Source organism: Hyperolius riggenbachi, chromosome 10 (assembly GCF_040937935.1).
Source record: "Hyperolius riggenbachi isolate aHypRig1 chromosome 10, aHypRig1.pri, whole genome shotgun sequence".
NCBI classification, from domain to species: Eukaryota; Metazoa; Chordata; class Amphibia; order Anura; family Hyperoliidae; genus Hyperolius; species Hyperolius riggenbachi.
In genome coordinates, this window is record NC_090655.1 from 216414361 (window position 1) to 216439724 (window position 25364).

General features: G+C 46.7%; 1 protein-coding gene across 1 annotated transcript in view; it reads left to right on the forward strand.

Annotated features, from left to right (window-relative positions):
* Positions 1-9240: 9240 nt before the first annotated feature.
* Positions 9241-25364, forward strand: part of LOC137536808 (zinc finger protein 850-like) — a 95405-nt gene continuing 79281 nt past the window's right edge. Inside the window, exons 1-5 of the mRNA XM_068259007.1 lie at positions 9241-9486; positions 11382-11526; positions 12090-12254; positions 12339-12429; positions 25207-25304. Coding sequence (XP_068115108.1) covers positions 11392-11526; positions 12090-12254; positions 12339-12429; positions 25207-25304 — 489 coding nt within the window. The 5' untranslated portion in view covers positions 9241-9486; positions 11382-11391. The remainder of the gene's footprint in view (positions 9487-11381; positions 11527-12089; positions 12255-12338; positions 12430-25206; positions 25305-25364) is intronic.

The following is a 25364-nucleotide window of genomic DNA, read 5'->3' on the forward strand; positions in this document are numbered from 1 at the left end:
ACCCTGAGAAACAATGGGCCTATGGGCGAATGTGCGCTCACTCCCGAACAAGATAGACAAGCTGCTCCTCCTACTCGGCAGCAAGCCCTTGATCAGTGGGAACACCCCGGTCCTCTGCTTTACAGAAACCTGGCTGAATGACAGCATCCCTGATAACTCCCTTCAGGTGCCAGGTCACGTCATCTTTCGGGCAGATCGAGACCAGGCCCTCTCCGGAAAAAAACGTGGAGGAGGCATATGCTTTTACATAAACACTGCCTGGTGCACCAACAATACTGTCCTCAGCAAGACCTGCTCCCCTGATGTCGAGCTACTAGCAATCAACTGCAGGCCTCAGTACTTACCCAGGGAGTTCCCCTCCCTTGTTCTCATCGGAGTCTATATCCCCCCTCATGCAAACACTAAGAATGCCCTGCAGACTCTCTCAGATAGCATCTCGCAGTGGGAAACGGCTCTCCCTGAATCCCTCATTGTCATCCTGGGGGACTTCAACAGCGCTAACCTACGACAGGAACTGCCTCGGTACAAGCAACATATCACCTGCCCCACCAGGAATCAAAACACACTGGTCCACTGCTACACAGTCCAAAAGAATGCCTATAAGGCCATCCAGGGAGCCGCTCTGGGAAACTCCGACCACTGCCTAATTCACCTGATTCCCACCTACAGGAGAATCCTTGAAACCTCCAAGCGTGTCATCAAAACCGTAAAAAAGTGGACAGATGATGAGAAGCTGACACTGCAGGCATGCTTGGACTGCACGGACTGGTCGGCCCTAGAGGCCCCCTCCTTGGAAGAATGGTCAGAGAACGTTACCTCCTATATCAGCTTTTGTGAGGAGTCGTGCATCCCTACTTAGACCTTCAGGGTCTTCCCCAACAATAAGCCCTGGTTCATCAGCAAGCTGCATCGGCTCCGAAAGCTCAAAGAGGAGGCACACAAGTCCAGCACTCCTGCTGAGTTCAGGGAGGCCAGAAACACCCTGAACCGAGAACTAAGAGCAGCAAAGAGAGCCTACTCCAATAAGCTAAGCCTCTGTTTTCAGTCCAACGACTCCCGGGGAGCTTGGAAAGGCCTCAGGGCAGTCACCAACTTCAGACCCGCCCACCACCAGGCGACCCCTAGCATCCAACTGGCTGAGGAACTAAACGAGTTTTATTGCAGATTCGAACACCTCCCCTCACCGACGCACATTCCCCCCCTTCCACCCCTCCTAGAGGGGCATGTAGCGCCGAGGGTGATCCAGGAGGGAGATGTACTGTGCCAACTCCGTAAACTCAACAATAGGAAAGCCGCAGGCCCAGATGGCGTGTCATCGAGCTGCCTCAAAACCTGTGCTGCACAGCTAGCTCCCATCCTTACCTCAATTTACAACAGGTCCCTAGTGGAATGCAGGGTCCCCCCCGTCTCAAAAAGTCTACAATTATTCCAGTCCCCAAGAAACCGGGAAACACTGATCACAATAACTTCAGACCTGTAGCCCTACACCCATCATCATGAAGGTCTTTGAGCGACTGGTCCTTGCATTCCTTAAGAGCTCCACCAATGCCCTCCTAGACCCCCATCAATTTGCATACAGAGCAAATAGGTCAGTCGAGGATGCCATCAACATCAGCCTGGCATACATCACGGAGCATCTCGACAACCCTGACTCCTACGCCAGGCTATTGTTCTTGGACTTTAGCTCGGCCTTCAACACAATTCAGCCAGACATTTTGTTCGGCAACCTCACGCAACTCGGGATCGACGCATCCCTTTGCAGGTGGGTGGGGGACTTCCTCTCAAACAGAACACAACGGGTTAAGCTCGGGGACTGCTCCTCCAGCGTGAGAACCACCAACACAGGGGCACCACAGGGGTGTGTTCTGTCCCCACTCTTGTTTTCCCTATACACCAACAACTGCATCTCAAATTCTGACTCTGTTAAGGTCATCAAGGTCGTCAAATTTGCTGATACAACCATACAACCATTATCGGCCTCATTAGCAGGAAGGAGGAGCAGGCCTACCGCAGCGAGATCGAGAGGATCTGTAACTGGTGCAAAGACAACAACCTCGTCCTCAATGCGGCCAAAACTGTCGAACTGATAGTGGATTACAGGAAACTCCCCCCAGCCCTCCCACCAGTCTGCATTGGTGAGACCGAAGTCACCAGGGTACCGTGCGTTCGGTTTCTAGGCAACATAACCAGGGACCTCAGATGGGGGCAAAATACCACCAAAACCCAGAAGAGTGCCCAGCAGAGACTATTTTTCCTGCGCCAGCTGAAGAAATTTGGCATCCCACGGGAACTGCTCACCAGTTTTTACTCTGCCACAATTGAGTCCATCCTGTGCTCCTCCATTATTGTCTGGTATACAGGGGCAACAGCTAGCGACAAGTATAAACTACAAAGAGTAATAAGCACTGCAGAAAAGATAATCGGCACGCCCCTGCCCCCCCTTGACCTCATCCACACTGCCAGATTGAGGAAAAGAGCCTGCAAGATCGCTCAAGATCGCTCCTATCCGGGCAGTCGCTTCTTTGAGCCTCTCCCAGTAGGCCGCCGGTTCAGAACAATACGCACCAGAACCACAAGGCGCAGGAACACCTTCTTTCCTCAAGCTGTTCTCCTGCTGAACACTTGCCCATCTGGGACCCTATAGTCCTGATCACGGACTAACCACCCTAAACCAGGACTAATGTACTCTCTCAGTGCCTGGCATGTATGCTGCAACATGTATATGTTCTCACTTTTTTTTTTTAATCTCACCAATGCATGTATGTCTGCTCTGTCTCTTGAAACTATTGAACGACTCAAATGTTTGAAATGTTTTGAATGCTTTAAATGTCTCATGCTCTCCTGCCTTTGCCATGTGTACCACAACCAATTCCAGGTACGTCTACAGCGTACTCGGCGAATAAACGGATTCTGATTCTGATTCATCAAGCTGCTTTAGCAGTGCAGCTTAATGTGCAGTAGTGCTTGCTAATCCACGCTTTACATAGCAGTGCTCGCTGCTATGCAGGAGCGTGCCTTCCCTTAGTTACGCGCATTGCTTCCTTAGCATCATGTGTAACTTCCAATGCGGGCAGTCCTGTGAAGTATCGCTACCACAATACTTCACTAACAGCCTCTACTATGACAATTAACTGTTAGTGAAGTATCGCGGTAGCAATACTTCACAGCACCGCCTGCATTGAAAGTTACGTACAGTCACGCTTACATACAAAGCTAGCTAAAATGAGATCAACCTCTGCAGTGTATAGTGCTGAACTCAAGCATATTTTCTTATAAAATAAAAGCTCATTGCTTCATTAGGGTATGTAAGTTCAAATTGGTTTGGATCATAAGCAGGGTTGCGCATAGAATTCTCCTAATGTCTCCTCTCAAGTGAGACAATGCTATTCCAAAACACCATTTCCTACCCTCTGAAGACCTAGCATAGCCACCGTGGTGCTAAATATCATCTCCTAAAACCTAGCATAACCACCCGATGCTAAATACTACCTCCCAAACCTAGCATAACGTATGTGTCGTTCCTCCCCCCCAGTGCTACATAATACTATTTTCACCTTTAAATCCTAGTCTCCATGGCTCCCTTTCCCCCAGGGGTTGAATACAATTTTCCCCTCACAACCTAGGCTAAGTGCATATACCTCCCCATGCTACAAATTGTAAAGGTATCTACTAGCAATAAACTCTCACAAAAATTCTCATTTTCAACAGTTTGATGATGCAGACAGGTGAAATGTAGCTGTAATTCACATTCTAGTGATTGGAACCCTAATTATGCCTTCCCCCGAGTTGTTACAATGATAGAGATAATAGTATTTTACGCTGCTGAGAATTTCAGCATCAGCAGGGTTTGCCCTCATTCTGCTTACGCTTCCCCCAACTGACCAGAGTTGTACTAATGTGTACACTGAAATTACACAGCCAAGTTTTGCTCTGAGTTTTTAGTACTTTATACCTGAGATCTCATTACTGGGGGTATCTATACTTGTATGGGGCTTCCTCCAGCGCCATGAGGTGTGTGGGCTCCTGTCCTCCCTGGCCTCTCCTTTGCTTTGTAATCTCCCGTGGTAGTCTGGCTAGTCGCGGCCAGTCTTACGCTTCTGCGTACAGGACTGCAGTGGCGATGCACGCACAGTCTAGTCACGCATGCGCAGAGGAGCGAGGCCGGCCCGATTACCGGCGGGTATTACAAAGCAATGGAGTGGCCGGGGAGAACGTTGAGGGAGCCCACACACCTCATGGGGCTGGAGGAAGCCCCAGGTACTGTAAGTATAAATTCCCCCAGTAACGAGATCTCAGGTTCCCTTTAGCAACAGGAACAAATTATATTGTATTATTGGAAGGCTTAGTGGGATAATGAGGGCAGAAAATATGAAGATGGAAAGGGCCTATAATAGTACTAAAGAACCAAGTTCACATAACATTGATGTACTTCATCTTCTACCATCACTACACACACACTACTAGTTTCATGTAGAAACATAAGTACTTTTCCAAACTTTCTTCTATTTCCCTTTTAAGATTGCAAGCTATTTTGGTCAAGTTCCTCATGCCTGCTGTCTGATGTGTGTGTGTATGTAGTTATAGTCGTAACCTCTTTGTCCTCACTGTTTTGCATAGAGCTTTCCTGATAAAAATGTAGCGTTTGCTATGCATGTAGAGGGGGAAAGGAGGAGGGTAACAAGGCCACTTAAAGTGGACCCAAATTAAAAATACAAGATTTCAGAAATAAAATTTATTTTCTAAATTATAATAATAAATAGCAGCCTTTTTTCAGCTGCATGATGACAAATATAATATATTTTACATTTATTGAAGTAACCCCTCCCTTCCTCTCAAATTGCTGGGACAAAATCCGGCAAACTGGTGGAGTAGATGGTGTCCGGCAAAGGAGGAATTGCTAATGGCTGCCACCTGTATAACCCTAGTTATGAAAAGATAAGGGTGAAAAGCATGCACTGAAATGCTCATAGGCTTGAAGGAGTGTTTATTTATCTTTGTATGTGTCAGAGTGGTGCAACGAAATATTTTTAATTAAAAAAAATGTTTGGTTTGGGTCCGCTTTAAGTCTGATACCGGAGGCAATGTATGTGCATCACATGGGCAGAGCTAACTGTAATGTAACAGCGAGGCAGTGCGCTAGAGTTTCCTCCCAAAACAGGCAACTGAGGCCAGCTTCACACTGCAATCTGGCGGTGCCGCAGCCGGGCTGCACCACACCACCAAAAAACAGGCCTTTGGGGAATACCGCATTACTACGCAGTATTCCCCATCTGGCATTGGGCCAAGCAGGAAGTGACGTGTGCTTGCCTTGTCACTTCCTGCTTCTGGGTATGCGTAAGTGCACGAAAGCGTATTGTGAAAATGAGCTTTGCGCATGCACACCGCAACGTTGCGTTGGTCATTTTTTAAAAATGCTTGCGTCGCCATAGACTAACATGACTTACTAGCCCGGCCTTGATCGCCGCAGAAGCCGCGCAGTTACGTAGTTCTTGACCTGCATTGCGGACACAACGAAAATGTCAGTTCCGTCACATTGTGCCGTAACGTAGCAGTACGAATGTATCCATAGACTTTCATTGCCCAAATTTTTAGGCCGGGACTGGTGACCCGGAATCAGGGACGTGTCCCGGGTAAAGTGGGACATCTGGTCACGGTACTTAAAAACTTCCAAGTCTTCCGAGATCTAGTGTGGCCCCCTACTGCGCCCCCTCCCCCAAAAAAACAAACAAATACATAATTAGGCAGACCCCCTTCCCCCTCATCTCCAAACATAATTCTTGTAGTGTATACATTCCCTTGTCAAAGTGTTACAGCCACCTACACTGCATGCTGACCCACTTTGCCCACTGACAACTCTTTACTCCGGCTATGGAATGGAGCTGAATGGATTACCCGTCAGTCCTGGATATGTGCTGGTAGCAGCTGCTGGTAGAGCAATAGGCAATTGTTGGTGCTGGGATTGGATATCCTATTCCTACGACTGCAATCAAATGATATAATATTTATGAAGAATAAAGACTGATGCTGTTCCTTTAAAACCCCTAGTAGACTTTCTTCTATATAGTTAAGTGTAAAGTGGGGTGGAACCGATTGTACAATTTTTGATCTGTCCTTGAGTCCTGGGTATATGCTGGTAGCAGCTGCTGGTAGAGCAGTAGCTAGTAGCAATGGCCCCCAGACACAGTAATGACGTTATCATGCAGGAGACCAGGGGCACAGCCAAGAACCCTGGTCCAGAAGGTCACAGCAAGGGAGAAGGAGGGGGTTGTGTTTCTTTGAGCTGGCGTGGCTGCTACATGGCAGCAGCTCCTCCTACTCCCAAGAACCACTGGAGGGGAGGGGCCGCAGACACATTTGCCTCCCTCATTGGCTGCTGACATTTAATCTTGCGCTGTGATTGGCCGGCGGTGCACTGTCAGCTTGTGGCCACTTCACTGCTTTGGGTGTCCGACCATGATCTACCCAGCAGTCCTTTGCGATCTACTGGTAGATCCCAATCAATGCAATGGGCACCCCTGGTTTAGAGAGAAGAATCTGTCTAATTCTCCCTCATCTGTAAGTAATCACAAGTGTATATTGAGCTCTCAGCGGTCTCAGCAGACATAGCTAATATGTAAACACAGTATTATCGTAAGAGAACAGAGGCGCCAGCAGGATAAAAGGTAATACAAATTTTAAAATTTGCTGGGAGGCAGTGGTGGACTTACCTCCAGGAAGCAGACTCAAAATACTGTCTGAATTAAACAAATACATTTATTATTGGTACCCCAAAAGATGCAAATATGTAAACACAGGAGGTTAACCCTTTGTCTGCTTCCATGAAAGCAGGAAGTAGACACACTGCAGATTTATTGCAGGAGTTCTATAAACTGCAACAAAGAAATGTTTTTATTTAAATGTTATTATGCTGTTTCTTATCTTTTAGCGCAGCAAGAAAGTTCTAGGTTCAAGTCTGCTTTAAGGACACCTGTCATGGGGGCGGGGCAGGCTTCACTACCTCTCTTTTTTAATTAGCTGGAGGGAGGCACCACAGTAAGGGAAGGAGAGGGAGGCAGAATGTCTCTGTCTCAGCTAATTGTTGTGCCCTGCGCACAATAGGACAAGGTGTAATAAGTTCTTTCTGATGGATTAAAAAGACAGGTGCCACGGACATGTGAAATTTGGAATCATTTTGGATGGACTGTCCATCCATAGATGGACGGTTGGCAACCCTGACCAGAACTGAGATGGATATGGAGGCTGCCATATTTATTACTTGTTAAACAATACCCGTTGCCTGGCTATCCTGCTGATTCTCTGCCTTTAATGCCTGCCTGGTACACACCATGCAATTTCCTGTCAGATAGATGGGTCAAATCGATTTTCAGACAGGCACTGATCGATTTTGTATAGAAGCAATTGGTAATACGTTTAGCCATAGACCCTGAACAAGCAGGTAGATCAATTGTTTCTGACTGAAATCTGACTGGATTGGTAGCATGCTTGTTTCAGGTGTGTGTGATATAGGACTGGTGCACACCAAGAGCGCATATGCACGCTTTTAAAAACGCTAGCGTTTTGAAAACGCTTGGCAAATGTATTTGTGTGGGATTTTCCCAAACGCAAACCTGGATCCTGTAGCATTTCTGAGATGATTTAGGAAAATGGGAAATAGCTCTAAAAAAATGCTAGAACAGAGCGATTTTCCAAGCCTTTTTTTTTTTTTACAAAAGCTGGACACTTCCAAGTCTACTGTAGAAAAAATTGCTACACCAAAATGCTCCAAAATGCCTAGAATCATTAGGGCCTTCGGCCTCTTGCACACTGCATACATTTCCGATTCCGCTTTTTAATCTGTTTTTACATCCGATTCCGATTTTTAATCTTTACTGCATGCTGCGTTTTTTGATCCGTTTTTCTGTGGAATGTATTTAGGGAAAATCGGAAACGGAATCGGAAAACGGATTTGCAGTGTGCAGGGAGCCACTAGCCTGCGATTTGCGATTTGATTCTGATCGCAAATCGCAAGGTACATTAAACTAATGGAAACTGCAGCAGCAATTTCCATTAGTGCGATCCGATTGCGATGCGATTTTGGTCAAAGCGCAATCGTCGTTCTGCCGCGTTTTGTATGCGATTGAGCTGTACTATAATGAGTATAGTAGCTCAATCGCATGGTGGAAATTGAAACGCGATTGCGATCGGAATCGCGATCGCATTTCATAGTGGAAAAGAGCCCTTAGGGCCCTTTTCCACCAGCGCGTTTGCGCTGGCTGAATCGCAAAAACGCAAACCGCTAGCGATTTTACAATCGCTACGGTTTGCTTTTTAACATAGGAATCGCGGTAGGTCATTTCCACTACCGCGATTCGTTTTTGTCAGGAACGCGAACGCGCGGCGGAGCGATATTTGCCGCGATTTTGCTATGCAGTGCATAGCATAGCAAAATCGCGGCGGCGAACGTCGGGGAATCGCCGGTAATTGCGATTCAGCAATCGCTAGCGTTCAGCGTGAATGCTTCAGCGTGGAACGCTTTTCCACTATGAAATGCGATCGCGATTGCGATCGCGATTCCGATCGCAATTGCGTTTCAATTTCCACCATGCGATTGCGATTGAGCTACTATACTCAATATAGTCCAGCTCAATCGCATACAAAACGCGGCAGGACGACGATTGCGCTTTGACCAAAATCGCATCGCAATCGGATCGCACTAATGGAAATTGCTGCTGCAGTTTCCATTACTTTCATGTACCTTGCGATTTGCGATCAGAAGCAAATCGCAAATCGCAGGCTAGTGGAAAAAGGCCCTTACTGTTTGCGATTGCAGTAGTGCTTTTAGGTGTGCACCACCAGCCCATAGACACAACTGCAGGCAGCCAAGGAGATCAGCAGGACAGCCTCCATATCACTCAGTTCAGGACAGGTGCACTTTCACTTCAATAGCCTGAGTTCTTCACAGATGTCATGTGACCTCTTTTCTACTGTAGAATATGATAATGAAACAGCAGGAGGCGTGTGCTAATGCTGGAATTTTTCCGTGAGAGCCACCTTTAGCAAACAAGGACATTTTTATTTTACATGTATTACATCGTTGAATTTATTAATATTTAATTGCAGTGGCAACTGGCAAACAGCGAGAGGCTAACTTGAAACGTGCTACAAACATTGGTGTAGTATGGCTAATATATTGGACTATATAAAGTGCAATGCAGAGCGGATTGTGTGCTACAGGACAATGCTGCCTCTCTCTAATGTCACGTGGGGCGTGGGATCGCTCTCTAGTGTTTGACAGGATAGTACCGGAAGAAATCTGATTCTAAACTCCATCTGCTGGTCATCACTATGGCAACCTGGAGGCAGCGGGGCTGCTGTGGACAGCTCTCACCGGAAGTGCAGAAGAGACAGCGGAAATTACAGTAGTGTTGCTGAGGCTGAGCTGGTGGATGGAAACGATGATAGAGAAGAAGAGAAGCAGTTGCTGAGTGACTTTCTTTATTGTATACCGTATGCCATACATAGTTACTTCTGTATATATAATATTTATTATTCTATAGTACAGTTTTGACTGTTATTATTCGAGCAGATTGTGTAGCTGCAGAGTTCAGAGAGCAGCATGTGAACATTATGATAAGAGGATTGATATGTATCATAACCTTGAGCCTTGTACACATATATGAGGCATATTGCAGGACCGAGGCTGTACAGATGCATCGCTAGCTTATAGGCTAGCGACATGTTCTGTTCCTATACAGTGGCGAGGGTGGTACCGGTACTAGGCTAGCGGAGATGAATGAGTGTGTTGTCACGGGGTAACTGGGGAGAACAATGCTCTCGGCCGTTGCTTAGACAAAGTAATTCACCAGGCGGTTCGATGCCCAAACTGTCAAGAAACATCACACACGCGCCTACATTACTCCAGCAACCACATGGGGTACGTGTATGCGGATTGCAGATGGAGCCCTTCAGGCTGTACGCTCCCTCGCCATCCTCCTGTGCCGCCTCAATTCTCCGCTAGCCGGCCCATTAAGTCTATAAGTCAGGAATACTGCGCATGCGCGCTCACCGCCAATGTGCTCCTGTTGCCAGGAGCGATCCACTCTTACCCCAGGATACAAGCGCAGAACACTTGCAGTGAAGGGAGCGCGATGGGGGTGAGCGTGCAGCCAGACTGTGCATGTGCCCTAGCGGAGGATGGAGGACGGTGAGGGAGTGAACAGCCTGAAGGGGACTGGAGGAAGCTCTAGGTATGTATGTATTTTTTTTTCTTTTGTCTCAGGTACACTTTAAAATACACTGCCATGATTCTAATAACCACTAATCCATTCATGTGCCCAGAAATCTATATAATGCAATAATGAATTACCCGAACACCCAAGTGAGTGAACACAGGTTCAATACTGTGCAAAAGTTAGATAAATCTGGGTCAGAAGACCATACTAAATTGCCTGTGCATAAATCAAAAAGGAGTGAATGAAAAAGTGCTAGAAAAGGTGCAAATAAATAATATCAAATGAACCAAAAAATTAATATGTGCAAAAAAGATACCCTGCAACATGATCAGGGAGCGGCCTGTACAGTGAGAGTAAAGTGCATAGTGAAGGAATACCTCACCCAGGATACAAAGTATAGTTCTGCAATGTCACTATGCACTTTACTCTAGCACTTTTTTTCATTAAGTTTTTGATTTATGCACAGGCATTGATCCTTAAAGGGGCACTATGGCAAAAAATTGTAAAATTTAAAATATGTGCAAACATATACAAATAAGAAGTACATTTATTCCAGAGTAAAATGAGCCATAAATTACGTTTCTCCTATGTTGCTGTCACTTACAGTAGGTAGTAGAAATCTGACAGAAGCGACAGGTTTTGGACAAGCCCATCTCCTCATGGGGGGTTCTCAGGGATTTATTTATTTTCAAAAGTACTTAGTGAATGGCAATTGCTCTGTCCAACTGCCAAAAAACTGTGTAGCGAGCAGTGAAGCTGGTCAGCATCATTGTTTAAATCCTTTTAAGGGAATATCTTTATAAAGAACAAAAGCCTTGCTAAAAATCCCCTATGAAGAGATGGACTAGTCCAAAACCTGTCACTTCTGTCAGATTTCTACTACCTACTGTAAGTGACAGCAACATAGGAGAAAAGTAATTTATGGCTCATTTTACTTTGGAAAAAAATGTACTTCTTATTTGTTTATGTTTGCACATATTTTAATTTTTTTTCCCCATAGTGCCCCTTTAATGGACCAGAACTGTCCAGTTTCGAAAGGGTTGAGGAAAAGCAAGTTGAAGCAGTGCCGGTAGTGAGTAATCCATAACAACTTGTCAGTCACAATATCATGCATGCTTGCATAAAGGGTTTAACTATTCTATATTATTTTCCATATGGTCTCAATTTCAGAGATCTCATTATGATCAGTCCTGTTCACAAGGAGCAACATTGTCAAACCTCAATCTCATCACTGACAATGGAGAAGAATCAAAGTCACATGACTGAGAGGATATTAGACCTCACGTTAGAGATCATCTACCTGCTGACTGGAGAGGTGAGGAGGATCCTGGGAGCATCGGCTGACATCACTCTTATCACTATTAGTGAAAGCCCTGACTGGGAATCTTGGGAATAGTTTGCTGCATGTTTCCTACAGCAAGGATTGCTGTTTCCAGAATCAGCTATGGCTGAATCCCTGCATAAATGTAGCTTTCAATTGCAAAGTTCGGTCTGCAATGACTTTGGGATTTCCTGTCCCCAAAACAGAAACACCAGCTATTCATGCGTATTTACACCTGAAACCAAACCTAAACAGCTACACTATCTCATATTGTCACTCGACATCACTGTTGAGATTCTGATAAAAGATATCACTCTTTATAGACTTGACTGCAGATGTGAGGAGTATATTGGGTATGTCACATGACATCACTGGCTGTAGAAGTGAGGAGGATTCTGGGAGTGATTCTTGGCCTCACCCCTGACCTTACTATACATAATAATAATTTACCTATTTCATTCACAGACCTCATGGGAGAGGTAAATGCCAATGCAATTACTGTGAGACTAGTTTTCTTGTTGGCATGACCTGTTTTTTGTTTTAATATATACATACAGGACTATATTGTCTTCAAATTATCTGATGGCTTGGTAACAACAAATGTTGTGAAGACTCAGAACCCTAATACAGTATCTGCATCCCACTCTCTAATATCGGAAAGACAGCATGAGAAGAGGATACAAGAAGCCACTAATAAGATGATTGAGCTGCTGACAGGAGAGGTGAGCAGTGCTGGGTATTATGGGGCATTGTCCAGTAACACAAGAAATACATCTAGATGGTGACCTTGTGATTTTGCGTGTCAGGTTCCTCTGAAGTGCCTGAATACCTCAGAAGACCACAAGGACCTGTACAGGGACACCATGATGGAGAATCAGCCACCCCTCCTATCACCGGGTAAGACTTTAATTTGTTGTAATGGACAGAACAGTATGAAGAATCCAGCTAAACACACTTAAAGTGTACCTGAAGGGGAAAAAAGTGCCCCTCTCGGGTACTTACCTCGGGAGGGGAAGGACTCTGGATCCTAAAGAGGCTTCCCTCATCCTTACGCTCATCCCCTTTCCTGTGTAGGGACCCCAGATAGTCCGCTTGTTGGCACGTTGTAATGATCTGCTCTGCTGTCTGCACAGGCAGACAGCTTTTTGACCATTTTGTAAGCCTGAGTGCTGCAGGTCCCTTGGAAAGGAGACCTGCCTTCACTCTGCAACTTGCTGAGCTGCTGCTCTAGTGAGGAATTTGCATACACTTGTCATGCAAATTGCTTAGCTGCTTCCTTTGATGGCTTGCAGTATATATACCATTTCCTCCCAGAATCCCTTGCTGTTGTTACGGGCCGGGAGACTGTTGAACTCACCACTGATATAAAACCACTCCAACACAGAGTCTAAGTGACCACGGATCTTCACCAACACCTCCCTAGTGGAGATGCTGGAACACCCCCCTAATGGGGATGCCGGACTTCGCTGCCTAGTGCCCACCAGGTTGCGCTGGAGGTAGCTCCACAGTGGTTCGGAGAACAGGAGGATACTGCTGAGTGAAGGACTGATGCGAAGAGACGTATTCCACAGTACAAGCCAAGGGTCAGCGCAGGCAGAGTTCAAGAATAGTCGGGGTCAGAAGCCAAGGGTCAGGGCAAGCGGAGTTCAAGGATATCAATTACCAAACGAATTTGGCGGCCTCAATGTAATTTGTGCACCACCCTATTCAGGAGACACTCAGGTACCTTGAACCATATTCATACACCAACTCCAAACCAAAGTGTCTTCATGTGCTTCAATAATTTTAATTTATAGCCTGCAAAACATTGTACAAAAACATGGTTCACACTACATCTAAAATTTCTAAAACCAAAGCTGCAACATGTGAGCTCTTCTAATTTCCCACTGTCCCCATCATGGTAAATCACCGTATTGATCGCCCAGCATAAAGCCTATGCAAATCAACCGGTATATCCAATCATGTCTGGACAATTGTGGGCCCTCCACCAGGCGCACACCACAAGGCCTCCTCATTCACACTCCCGCAACCGTGCACTGCTGCTTTAACCACTTGCCGACCGCACGCTTATACCGTGCGTCGGCAAAGTGGCAGCTGCAGGACCAGCAACGCAGTTCTGCGTCGCCAGCTGCAGGCTGATTAATCAGGAAGCAGCCGCTCGCGCGAGCGGCTGCTTCCTGTCAATTCACGGCGGGGGGCTCCGTGAATAGCCTGCGGGCCGCCGATGGCGGCTCGCAGGCTAAATGTAAACACAAGCGGAAATAATCCGCTTTGTTTACATTGTACGGCGCTGCTGCGCAGCAGCGCCGTAAGGCAGATCGGCGATCCCCGGCCAATCAGCGGCCGGGGATCGCCGCCATGTGACAGGGGACGTCCTGTCACTGGCTGCACAGGACGGATAGCGTCCTGTGCAGCCCGGATCACCGGGGGGGAAAGGTAGGAGAGGGAGGGGGAGAATGTCGCCGCGGAGGGGGGCTTTGAGGTGCCCCCCCCCCGCAACATGCCTGCAGGCAGGAGCGATCAGACCCCCCCTGCACATCATCCCCATAGGGGGGAAAAAGGGGGGCGATCTGATCGCTCTGCGTGCACACTGATCTGTGCTGGGGGCTGCAGAGCCCACCCAGCACAGATCACAACAAACAGCGCTGGTCCTTAAGGGGGGGGTAAAGGGTGGGTCCTCAAGTGGTTAAGAAGTAACTTGTTTTATCTTCTGCTACAACCGGCCAGTCCTTGGCTTTCCTCTGATCTTAGATGACCTATCAAGCCTGCATAGCGATGGGGATATAGTCACTATAGAAACATCAATCACTTTCCTTTCTCATCTCCATATTTCCACAGGTCAGATCTCCTCAATATAATTGACATGTGCTGGCCAGCAAAAGATCACAGTCCACTGCTTCTCAGACCGCTCAGCGGTATCAACCACATTCACTGTAGCACTATATACTTCCATGTGTGATGATTGCCATAAGCTGACATGCTACTCACGACCTTCCTGCAGATATAGCGGGCTTCAGAGGGAGCTACGCTTAGGGCTTTTCCTTGTCAGCAACCGCCCGATGCTTGGGTCGCATCACATCCTACACTTCATGCACCGGTCTCATAACATTTCCCAGCTGTAGTGGTGGTGCAGCCCGGCGTCCCGGGTAGTGAGCGCTCACATGCGTCTGCTGAGCCCCGCCCACTGACGCGTTTCGCCCCGCCCACGGGGCTTTCTCAAAGTGTGTGGGGTTTGGCTCTATCAGCAGCAATGCCTCCTTATAGAGGCCATCATTCTCGGCTTCCTGGCTCCTTCCCGATTCACAATCCACCATCTTTATTTCAGTCAAGCTAAGGGCATAAGGAGCTATTGTCTTTTCCTTCAAATATCAAATCCTTTTTCTTCACGGAACATATTACACCAATCCTATTTGTTCTTCACTCTATCCCCATCATTACTTTAAGAAATACACCATATTTAAGTCTGAGTTCAAACCGTCTGGTATTCTTGTCCCCAGACGGTAGATCCAGGTTGCTTCAATTTTGTACAAATCGTTTTCAATATCACCTCCTCTATGGGGCAATTTTTGTTTTATGATACCTTTAAATCTCAGCACTGTGGGATCATTATTATGAAACCGGGCAAAATGTGTCCCCAGCGGACTATATTTTTCTGCCTTTTCAATGTTTTTCACATGCTCCCCAATACGAGTGCATAGACGTCATTTCGTTTTCCCAATGTACAATAGATTGCACGGGCATTTAATGCAGTATACCACTCTTTCTGAATTACAATTTATGTTGTCCCTAATCTCAAAGGACCTAGTGCCCTTTGCATTATAGAATTCTTTTGTTCTCTCTACCAGGCCACACACATTACAATCCCCACAGCTAAACATTCCAAATTTTTGAGGGAATTTATTTAACCATGTTTCTTTCTTTTTACTCACAAATTCAGATCTCACTAATTTGTTCTTTAGATTTGGGGCTTTTCTAGCCGTCATATATGGTCTTTCCCCTACCAGATTTCTTATCCTTCTATCTAGTAATAGGATACCCCAGTGTTTTTGCAACACTCTCTGTAGTGGATACCAGTGGGCCCCATAGGCTGTAATGAATCTAATGGGATCTTTCTTGTCAGGCCTGATCCCACTTTTTTTACGTGGCGATCAGCCTCTTCTCAACTCCTCCCTTTTTGTCTCAATCATTTTCTGGAATTCCTGTTCCACCAATTCTTCAGGGTATCCTCTCTCCATCAACCTCTGGCTCAATTCACAACCTTCCCTTATAAAATCCTCATCCCAAGTACAATTTCTTTTATGTCTATAGAACTGTCCCCTTGGGACCGCTCTTTTTTGTGATTCCAAATGATAACTGGAGTAATGCAATAGTGTGTTCCCAGCGGTGGGTTTCCTATAGGTGGAGGTTATCAACCTTTCCCCCTCCCTTTGAATTTTCAAATCCAAGAAAGACACTCCACTTTTTCACTCCACTCATAAGTAAATTTGAGATTTCTCTCGTTTTCCTTCAAGCTTTCAATGAAGCAGCTTAGCTGATCCCTAGTGCCTCGCCAGACCAGGAGCACATCGTCAATAAACCTCAGCCAGAGGCGCACATGTCTCTGGAAGAGGTCCATGAGGTAAACATCCTGCCGTTCCCATAGCCCGAGATGAAGACAAGCGTAGGCTGGGGCACAGGATTCCCCCATCGACGTGCCCCTGGCCTGGCGATAGAAATGGCCATCAAAGCAGAAACAGTTATACTCCAAGATTAATTGTAAGGCCTCCACTATGAACTCATTGTGGAGTCCGGAGTCTGGGAAATGCTCACGTAGGAAGAAGGCTGTAGCAGCCACCCCCACTTCATGGGGAATAGAGGTATATAGGCCCTCGACATCCACACTCACAATCAAATCGGCACTCGTATTGGGGAGCATGTGAAAAACATTGAAAAGGCAGAAAAATATAGTCCGCTGGGGACACATTTTGCCCGGTTTCATAATAATGATCCCACAGTGCTGAGATTTAAAGGTATCATAAAACAAAAATTGCCCCATAGAGGAGGTGATATTGAAAACGATTTGTACAAAATTGAAGCAACCTGGATCTACCGTCTGGGGATAAGAATACCAGACGGTTTGAACTCAGACTTAAATATGGTGTATTTCTTAAAGTAATGATGGGGATATAGTGAAGAACAAATAGGATTGATGTAATATGTTCCGTGAAGAAAAAGGATTTGATATTTGAAGGAAAAGACAATAGCTCCTTATGCCTTTAGCTTGACTGAAATAAAGATGGTGGATTGTGAATCGGGAAGGAGCCAGGAAGCCGAGAATGATGGCCTCTATAAGGAGGCATTGCTGCTGATAGAGCCAAACCCCACACACTTTGAGAAAGCCCCGTGGGCGGGGCGAAACGCATCAGTGGGCGGGGCTCGGCAGGCGCATGTGAGCGCTCACTACCCGGGACGCCAGGCTGCACCACCACTACAGCTGGGAGATGTTATGAGACCGGTGCAGGAAGTGTAGGATGTGATGCGACCCAAGCATCGGGCGGTTGCTGACAAGGAAAAGCCCTAAGCGTAGCTCCCTCTGAAGCCCGCTATATCTGCAGGAAGGTCGTGAGTAGCATGTCAGCTTATGGCAATCATCACACATGGAAGTATATAGTGCTACAGTGAATGTGGTTGATACCGCTGAGCGGTCTGAGAAGCAGTGGACTGTGATCTTTTGCTGGCCAGCACATGTCAATTATATTGAGGAGATCTGACCTGTGGAAATATGGAGATGAGAAAGGAAAGTGATTGATGTTTCTATAGTGACTATATCCCCATCGCTATGCAGGCTTGATAGGTCATCTAAGATCAGAGGAAAGCCAAGGACTGGCCGGTTGTAGCAGAAGATAAAACAAGTTACTTCTTAAAGCAACAGTGCACGGTTGCGGGAGTGTGAATGAGCAGGCCTTGTGGTGTGCGCCTGGTGGAGGGCCCACAATTGTCCAGACATGATTGGATATACCGGTTGATTTGCATAGGCTTTATGCTGGGCGATCAATACGGTGATTTACCATGATGGGGACAGTGGGAAATTAGAAAAGCTCACATGTTGCAGCTTTGGTTTTAGAAATTTTAGATGTAGTGTGAACCATGTTTTTGTACAATGTTTTGCAGGCTATAAATTAAAATTATTGAAGCACATGAAGACACTTTGGTTTGGAGTTGGTGTATGAGTAGAGTTCAAGGATAGTCGAGTACACAGGCCGGGTCACAACAGGAGATCAGATATAAACAAGGTATCGCACTAGGAAAACTAGCCAAACTGCCAGAACAAGCAGCACTGCAGTGAAGGGCAGTGCTGCTTAAATACTGGTGGCAATTGAATCTGGCGCCAGAATTCACGCCTGCGCAGTGCGCAACGCCGTGCGCACGCACAACTCCGTGCATGCACGTGCCACACCCAGCGCATGCTCGCGCACCGCGCACTGCCGTGCGCTATCTTGTTTTGAGAGGAACTTCAAGACACAGCGTTCCTCCGCGCGCACGCGTAGAGACACCTGCCTGGAAGCGCTGAGAGTCACGGACCCGGTGAGTATGACATTGCCCCCCCCCCTAAGGGCAACCTCCGGGTGCCCTCAGGTCTTGGTCTCTGTGGGAGTCTTTGATGAAACTGCCTAATCTAGGAGCGTGAATATTCCGGCCCGGTTCCCAAGAGTTCTCCTCCATACCAAACCCCTTCCATTTAACTAAATATTGAATGGAATTCCTAATCCTTCTGCTATCCAGGATTCTCTCTATCTCGAATTCCTCAACACCCTCTACTAGAACTGGAGCAGGAGGGCAAGGGGATCGTCCAGGGAATTTACTAGCTTCCACTTTCTTTAAACAGGAAACATGGAATACTGGGTGAACCCGTAAGGACCTTGGCAAGGACAACTTAAAAGCCACTGGATTCACCTGCTTCAGAATAGGGAAAGGTCCAATAAATTTTGGCCCAAGCTTCTTGGATGGACAACGAAGCCTTAAATTAGCTGTAGAGAGCCAAACCTGATCTCCTGGTACAAGACTTGGCCCCTCTTTTCTGCGTCTGTCAGCGAATCTTTTTCCCTTTTCTTGGGATTCTTTCAGAATTTCTTTTTATTTTATTTAAATTGTCGGTGATAAATGATATCCTCTCCTAGACTCCTGGAACTTTAGATTCCGACTTGACATCTAACAGGAATGAAGGATGGAATCCATAATTCACATAAAATGGGGATTGGTTGGTAGAGGCATGGATCGTGTTATTAAACGCAAATTCTGCAGTGGCCAGGAGTGAGGACCAGTCTTCTTGCGATGCAGAGGAAAAACATCTGAGGTATTGTTCAAGGGTTTGGTTTGTTCGTTCTGTTTGACCGTTAGTCTGTGGATGATAGCCAGATGATAGTGAAGTGTGAATATTCAGCCTCTTGCATAACTCCTGCCAGAACTTTGAGGTGAACTGGACTCCTCGATCTGAAACAATGTCTCTAGGTAATCCGTGAAGTTTAACCACTTCTTTCAAAAAAATTTCAGCAGTCTCTGCAGCCGTGGGCAATCCCTTGAGAGGGAAAAAGTGTGCCATCTTGGAGAAGCGGTCGACTACCACCAAGATAGTCGTGAAGCCCTTAGAAGGCGGAAGTTCTACAATGAAGTCCATGGCTATGTTCTCCCAGGGCCGTTCTGGAATGGGCAACAGGTTCAACAGACCCCAAGGTTTATTGCGGGAACTCTTGGACCGGACACAGGTCTCACAAGTTTTCACAAAATGATTGCAATCTTTGGTCATCTCAGGCCACCAGAAAGTTCTTTGTAATAATTCGAGTGTCTTCGCCATTCCAAAATGGCCTGCTAGCTTATCATCATGACAGGCCTGAAGGACAGGAAGTCGTGACCTGGGGGGAACAAAGATCTTGTCCTGGTAATAGTAGAGACCATCTTTGAGGAGCAAATCGAGGGAGGTATCAAGAAGAGCGGATTCCCGTTGAATAGAGGTGAGCAGACTTGATTGGAGAAGTAAGAAGTGTTGTGATGATAGTATATTCTCCAGAGTTGAGCTGGGACCAGTCTCGGAATGGAACATGCGTGACAGAGCATCTGGTTTAGTATTTTTAGAACCAGGACGGTAAGTTAAGTGGAAGTTGAACCTTGAAAAGAACAGGGACCATCTGGCTTGTCAAGGCTTTAATCTCTTGGCTGAACGAAGATACTAGAGGTTTTTATGATCTGTGAAAATGAGGATAGGATGCTCTGCTCCTTCTAATAAGTAACGCCATTCCTCCAGAGTAGCTTTGATAGCAAGGAGTTCTCGATCCGCCACATCATAGTTCCTTTCGGCAGTGTTAAGTTTCCGGGAGAAGAAAGCAATAGGATGGAGAAGGTCTTTAGGATCGAATCGTTGTAATAAGATGGCTCTAATGGCAATCTCTGATGCGTCTACCTCCAGGATGAAAGGTTTAGAAGGTTCCGCATGTCTCAAAACAGGTGCTGAAGTGAAGCAAGTCTTCAGCCTTTCAAAGGCCTCTTGGGCTTCGGAAGTCCAGTGAAAAGTTTGCCGGGTACTGGTTAATTGTGTGATGGGAGCCACAACCTGAGATAAATTGTTGATAAACCTTCTATAAAAGTTGGCAAATCCAATAAACTTTTGTACGACCTTTCTATCAGAAGGGACTGGCCAATCCTGAATGGCGGAGACTTTTTGTGGGTCCATTTCTAGACCGCCTGGTGAAATCTTCAACCCCAGAAACTGGATAGACCTCCTTTTGAACTCACACTTTTCAGGCTTAGCGTAAAAGCCGTGAGTTCTAAGACGAGACAGCACTTTTTTGACATGAGTACGGTGTTCTTCCAAAGAAGAGGAAAATACCAGTATGTCGTCCAGGTATACTACCATGAAGTCATCAATGAAATCACAAAAGATATCGTTCACGAAGTGCTGGAACGTGGCTGGGGAATTACATAGGCCGAAAGGCATTACTAGATACTCGAAATGCCCAAATCTAGAACGGAAAGCCGTCTTCCACTCGTCTCCCTCTCTTATACGGACCAGGTTGTAGGCTCCACGGAGGTCAAGCTTGGAGAATATCCTGGAAGTACGGAGTCTTTGGAATAGGTCTAACATGAGGGGCAGAGGATACCGATTCTTAATCGTGATTTTATTTAGTTCTCTATGATCTATGCATGGACGAAGGGAACCGTCCTTCTTCTCCACAAAAAAGATTCCTGCCCCGGCTGGTGAAGTGGATGGACGAATGAAGCCCTTCTTAAGGTTTTCATCAATGTAATCCTTCAACACTTGGGATTCTGGCTCAGACAGTTGATAAGTCCTTCCAAAGGGAATGGAGGCACCCGGCTGGAGATCAACAGGGCAGTCATAGATGCGATGAGGGGGTAAGACATCAGCCCCTGATTTGTCGAATACATCCACGCAGTCGTGATAGACCGAGGAAACAGAGTCCTTCTTCTTGGAATTTAAGCAGAAAAGAATTCTGGCCCAGGGAAAACAACTGTGGAAACAATAGTCTGAGTGGAAAGACACTTGACCCGTTCTCCAATCAATAGTTGGGTTGTGCATCTTCAACCAGGGCATACCCAGAATGATCGGGAAGAGTGGAGAAGGGAGTAAATCAAAACAGAAGTATTCATGATGCTCTTCTTGAATGGTGATTCTCAAAGGGAAAGTCTCTGACGTAATAGGACCGGAGTTAAGGGAAGAGCCATCAGCCAGCTGGATGGTGAGTGGAACCCTTTTACAACGGGTTGGAAGCTGAAGTTGTAAGGCAAGGTTGATGTCGAAGAAACAGGAGCAGGCTCCAGAGTCGATGATAGCCTTGACTCTAACGGTCTCTCCTCTGGGGCCCTGAAACAAGAGGGTAAGAGGAATGTGAGAGTGTAACGATTGCGGAATAATCTCCGTGGTCAGCGCACAAAGCGTGCGCCGACACGGCGGAAATCCTCCACAAGCGTATGAAAGGGGGAACCCAGCTTTGGTGCAAGCACCAGTAGAGGGAAATTCTCACCGGCAGGTGGAGCTGTGGAACGCAGAGGAGCAAGGTCTCCGCGCTGCCACAGACGCCAGATGAGAAGTGTCCGAATTGCAACCGGGTAGGGCTAGATAGCCCTTAAAGAGAAAGAGCACAAGTACAGGATGAATATGTGTTCACCAATCTAGACGCGACCCTGCGACGGTGAACACACATAAGCATAAACAAAAGAAAGAACGCGATCGCGAGAAAGGCGATCGCCACAAGTGACACAAGACAGATCAGAACAGAACACGAGAGGAGCAAAGGCACAGCAAACAATGAGAAAACAGTGAAAACAACAAACGCTAGCTAAACGCGAACACCGCACTCATTCGCAACAGCGAACACATTTACAGCGCGATCTCCGCACTTTAAGCGCAACAGAGACAAGCACGCCTAACTAACCACCGACAGACAAACACGAAACAAAGAACGCGATCGCTTGCTTAACGGTTACCTCACCGAGCCTACAGCAAGCGCTCGTATCAGACAAGACAGACAAACGGAAAACTTGGAATACTAGAGGAAAGATTCACTGCTCTTTCCGTCAGAGCGAGTGCGATCCAAGTACAGGAACAGGCTAGGGAAGATCCACTGCTCTTTCCGCCAGAGCAAGTGCGATCCGGGTACAGGGACAAGAAAGCAGATCAGAAGGATCCACAGCCGCTACCGCTAGAGGCGAGTGCGATCCAAGCACGACAGACAGATGAGATAGCAGCGAGCAACCGCTGCTCCAGCTATACTCCAAGAACAAAGATCAGAAGGATCCACAGCCGCTACCGCTAGAGGCTAGTGCGATCCAAACAAGACAGACAGATTAACAGAAGGGGCTACCAGTAGCGACCGCTGCTCTGGTTAGCACCCCAGACAGAACGATTTCCTGACAACCACCGTTGGTGACAGGACAATCGCAACAGAGAGGCAATACAGACAAAACAGATAGCAAGCTAACTGCACTAGGGAAGCTGCCTAGTGCAGTCCCACGAATTACTCTAAGATAACTTTGACAATAAATACCATGGCTGACACTCTAGGAGTGTTTCAACAAACCCTGAAGGATGACCAGCAAAGGACTCTGGGAAACATAGCTCTTTATACTGCCAGCCTACAAAGGAATTAGCTGGGCAATTTGCATAACCAATGTATGCAAATTCCTCAGCAGCAGAGCAGATCAGAAACTTGCAAAGGAAAGACAGGTCTCTCTTCCAGAGACCTGCAGCCCACAGACTAGAGGAATGGTCAAACAGCTGTCTGCCTGTGCAGCCAGCTGAGCGGATCATTATTTATTTATTGTATTTATAAAGCGCCAACATATTACGCAGCGCTGAACATTAATTCAGGTTACAGACAATATTTAGGGGTGACATACAGCAATATGACAATACAGGAATACAAGAAAACCAGATGACACACTATAGTATGAGTACCAGGTAATGCTTAGTCAGTCACTGGATGGAGCATGGAGATTAGGTAAGTTAGGTTCACTCAGATGCATAGCATGGGTTCACAGTAATGGAGGTGCAAGATCAGGTAGGACACAAAAGGAGGAGGACCCTGCCCAAAGGCTTACAATCTAGAGAGAGACTGCTAGTAGTTGGGCAGTACTGTCCTCGCAGCACGGTCGATCAGGCTTACCAGAGGGCCTGACTGGACAATTCAACCGGAAGTGGCCCGGTGCTCCACAATAGAGGCACAGATTGGCAGATCTTCTGCGTTGTCTCTCCTCCTGAGAGATGGCAGGTCGAGCCAACCCCAATTGCATAGGCTCGGGAACATCAGAAGCGGCAGAAGAAACAGGAAAGCTAGGAGTAGCGGTAGCTTCGGCCATCGAAGGGACCCATATGGGACGAGAAGGGCCTGCTCTTTCCAACCGTCTCTCTCTTAATCACCGATCAATCTGGACAGACAGGCGAATTAGGTCCTTCAAAGTATCTGGTACGCCAACTCTGGCCAGTTCATCCTTCAGCACATCAGATAGGCCTTGTCTGAACTGGAATTTGAGCGCTGACTCATTCCAGGAGGTATCTCCTGACCAGCGACGGAAATCGGTGACATACTCCTCCACTGGTCTTTTTCCCTGACGTAAGGCTTGGAGAGCAATCTCTGCAGATGCCCCTCTTCCGGGGTCGTCATACAATTCCGCCATGGCATCAAAGAAGGAGTAACACTGGTTAAAGCTGGATCGCTCTGTTCGACCAACCGGAGAGCCCAGGCTTGTGGTTCACCCTGCAGAAGGGAAATAATGGCTCCGACTTTGATCTCCTCACTGGAGGAGGTTCTGGGTAATAAGGTGAAATGGAGACGACAAGCGCTCTGGAACAGCCGAAATTTAGATCGGTCCCCTGAAAACCGATCAGGTAGTGGTAGTCTGGGTTCTGGTATAACATTAGCCGCTCCTTCCATAGCAATAGGCACGAGGTTGACTGCAGGAACTTGAACTGCCGCCGGGGCTGGAGCAGGAGCAGGAGTTGGAGCAACCGGCTGGTTCCTGAGAAATTCCCGGATCTCGGAGTTCTCCTTCTGAACTTCTGCAACTGAAAGTGTTAGCTGGGAGACCACTTCACATAATAGATCCATCTGTGTTCGTCCTCCACTAGTATCCATGATGGCTGCTTGTTACTGTTACGGGCCGGGAGACTGTTGACCTCACCACTGATATAGAACCACTCCAACACAGAGTCTAAGTGACCACGGGTCTTCACCAACACCTCCCTAGTGGAGATGCTGGAACACCCCCCTAATGGGGATGCCGGACTTCGCTGCCTAGTGCCCACCAGGTTGCGCTGGAGGTAGCTCCACAGTGGTTCGGAGAAGTTTGTAAAATATAAAACATGTCGGGCTTGATTCACAAAAGAGTGCTAACTGTTAGCACGGCCGTTTTCGCATGAATTTTCACGCAGTTAAACGGTTTTGCGTGCAAACGCGAATTTTCGCGCAAAAATGATAACGATTTTGCGTGAAAATTTGCATTTGAGCGCAAAAACCGATTAATCGCGCGCAAAAATTCCCAATCGCGCAAACGCTAAAAATTCACGCGAAAACGCCCGTGCTAACAGTTAACACTCTTTAGTGAATCAAGACCGTAATGTCATGTAAAGCTCTGTTTTAGTTATCCAAGAATCGGCAAGTGCCAGGGTTGGTAACTCACAGCCTATAAATTATTATACGTCTGCAACTCCGCCCCCCCCCCCCACACTGTGCTGCCCAAAGCTCTGTGGCCACCCCCACCTGCGTTGCTGCATCCCGCCCCCAGCTCAGCAGTCACCTATTAGGCCGTGGCTGCTGAGCTGGGGCTGGGTCTTGGCAATGCAAGTGGGTGTGGCCACAGAGCTTTGGAAACACATTGGGCAAAAAACACCATGGCAATTTTGCCAAGGGAGGACAGAGTTCCAGACATATAATGATGTACGGGTGACTTACTAACTCTGGCAACCACTGATTCTTGGATAACTAAAAATGAGATTTACATTATGTTTTATATTTTACAAGCTTGGTTTTCTCTAAGCTTGCTGTAATCTGTGGAACCAAATAGTAAACTCACTGCAACAATGCAAAAGCATCACATTATCTAATATGGAGGTTAATAAATAATGCTTTTAGTCTGAACAATGCTACTATGAGTTGGAGCAATGTTATCAGTGTGTGTTTTCTACAGATGGATTCAGTAACAAAACCCCACCAAAGACATGTACAGGTCCTCTTTATTACCAAGATTGCACAGAGGAACATAACAACAACTCAAACTGTTATCAGGTAAGAGTATCTGCTGTTTGCAGGAGAATAATATTTTTTAGTTTTAGTTAAAGAGACTAT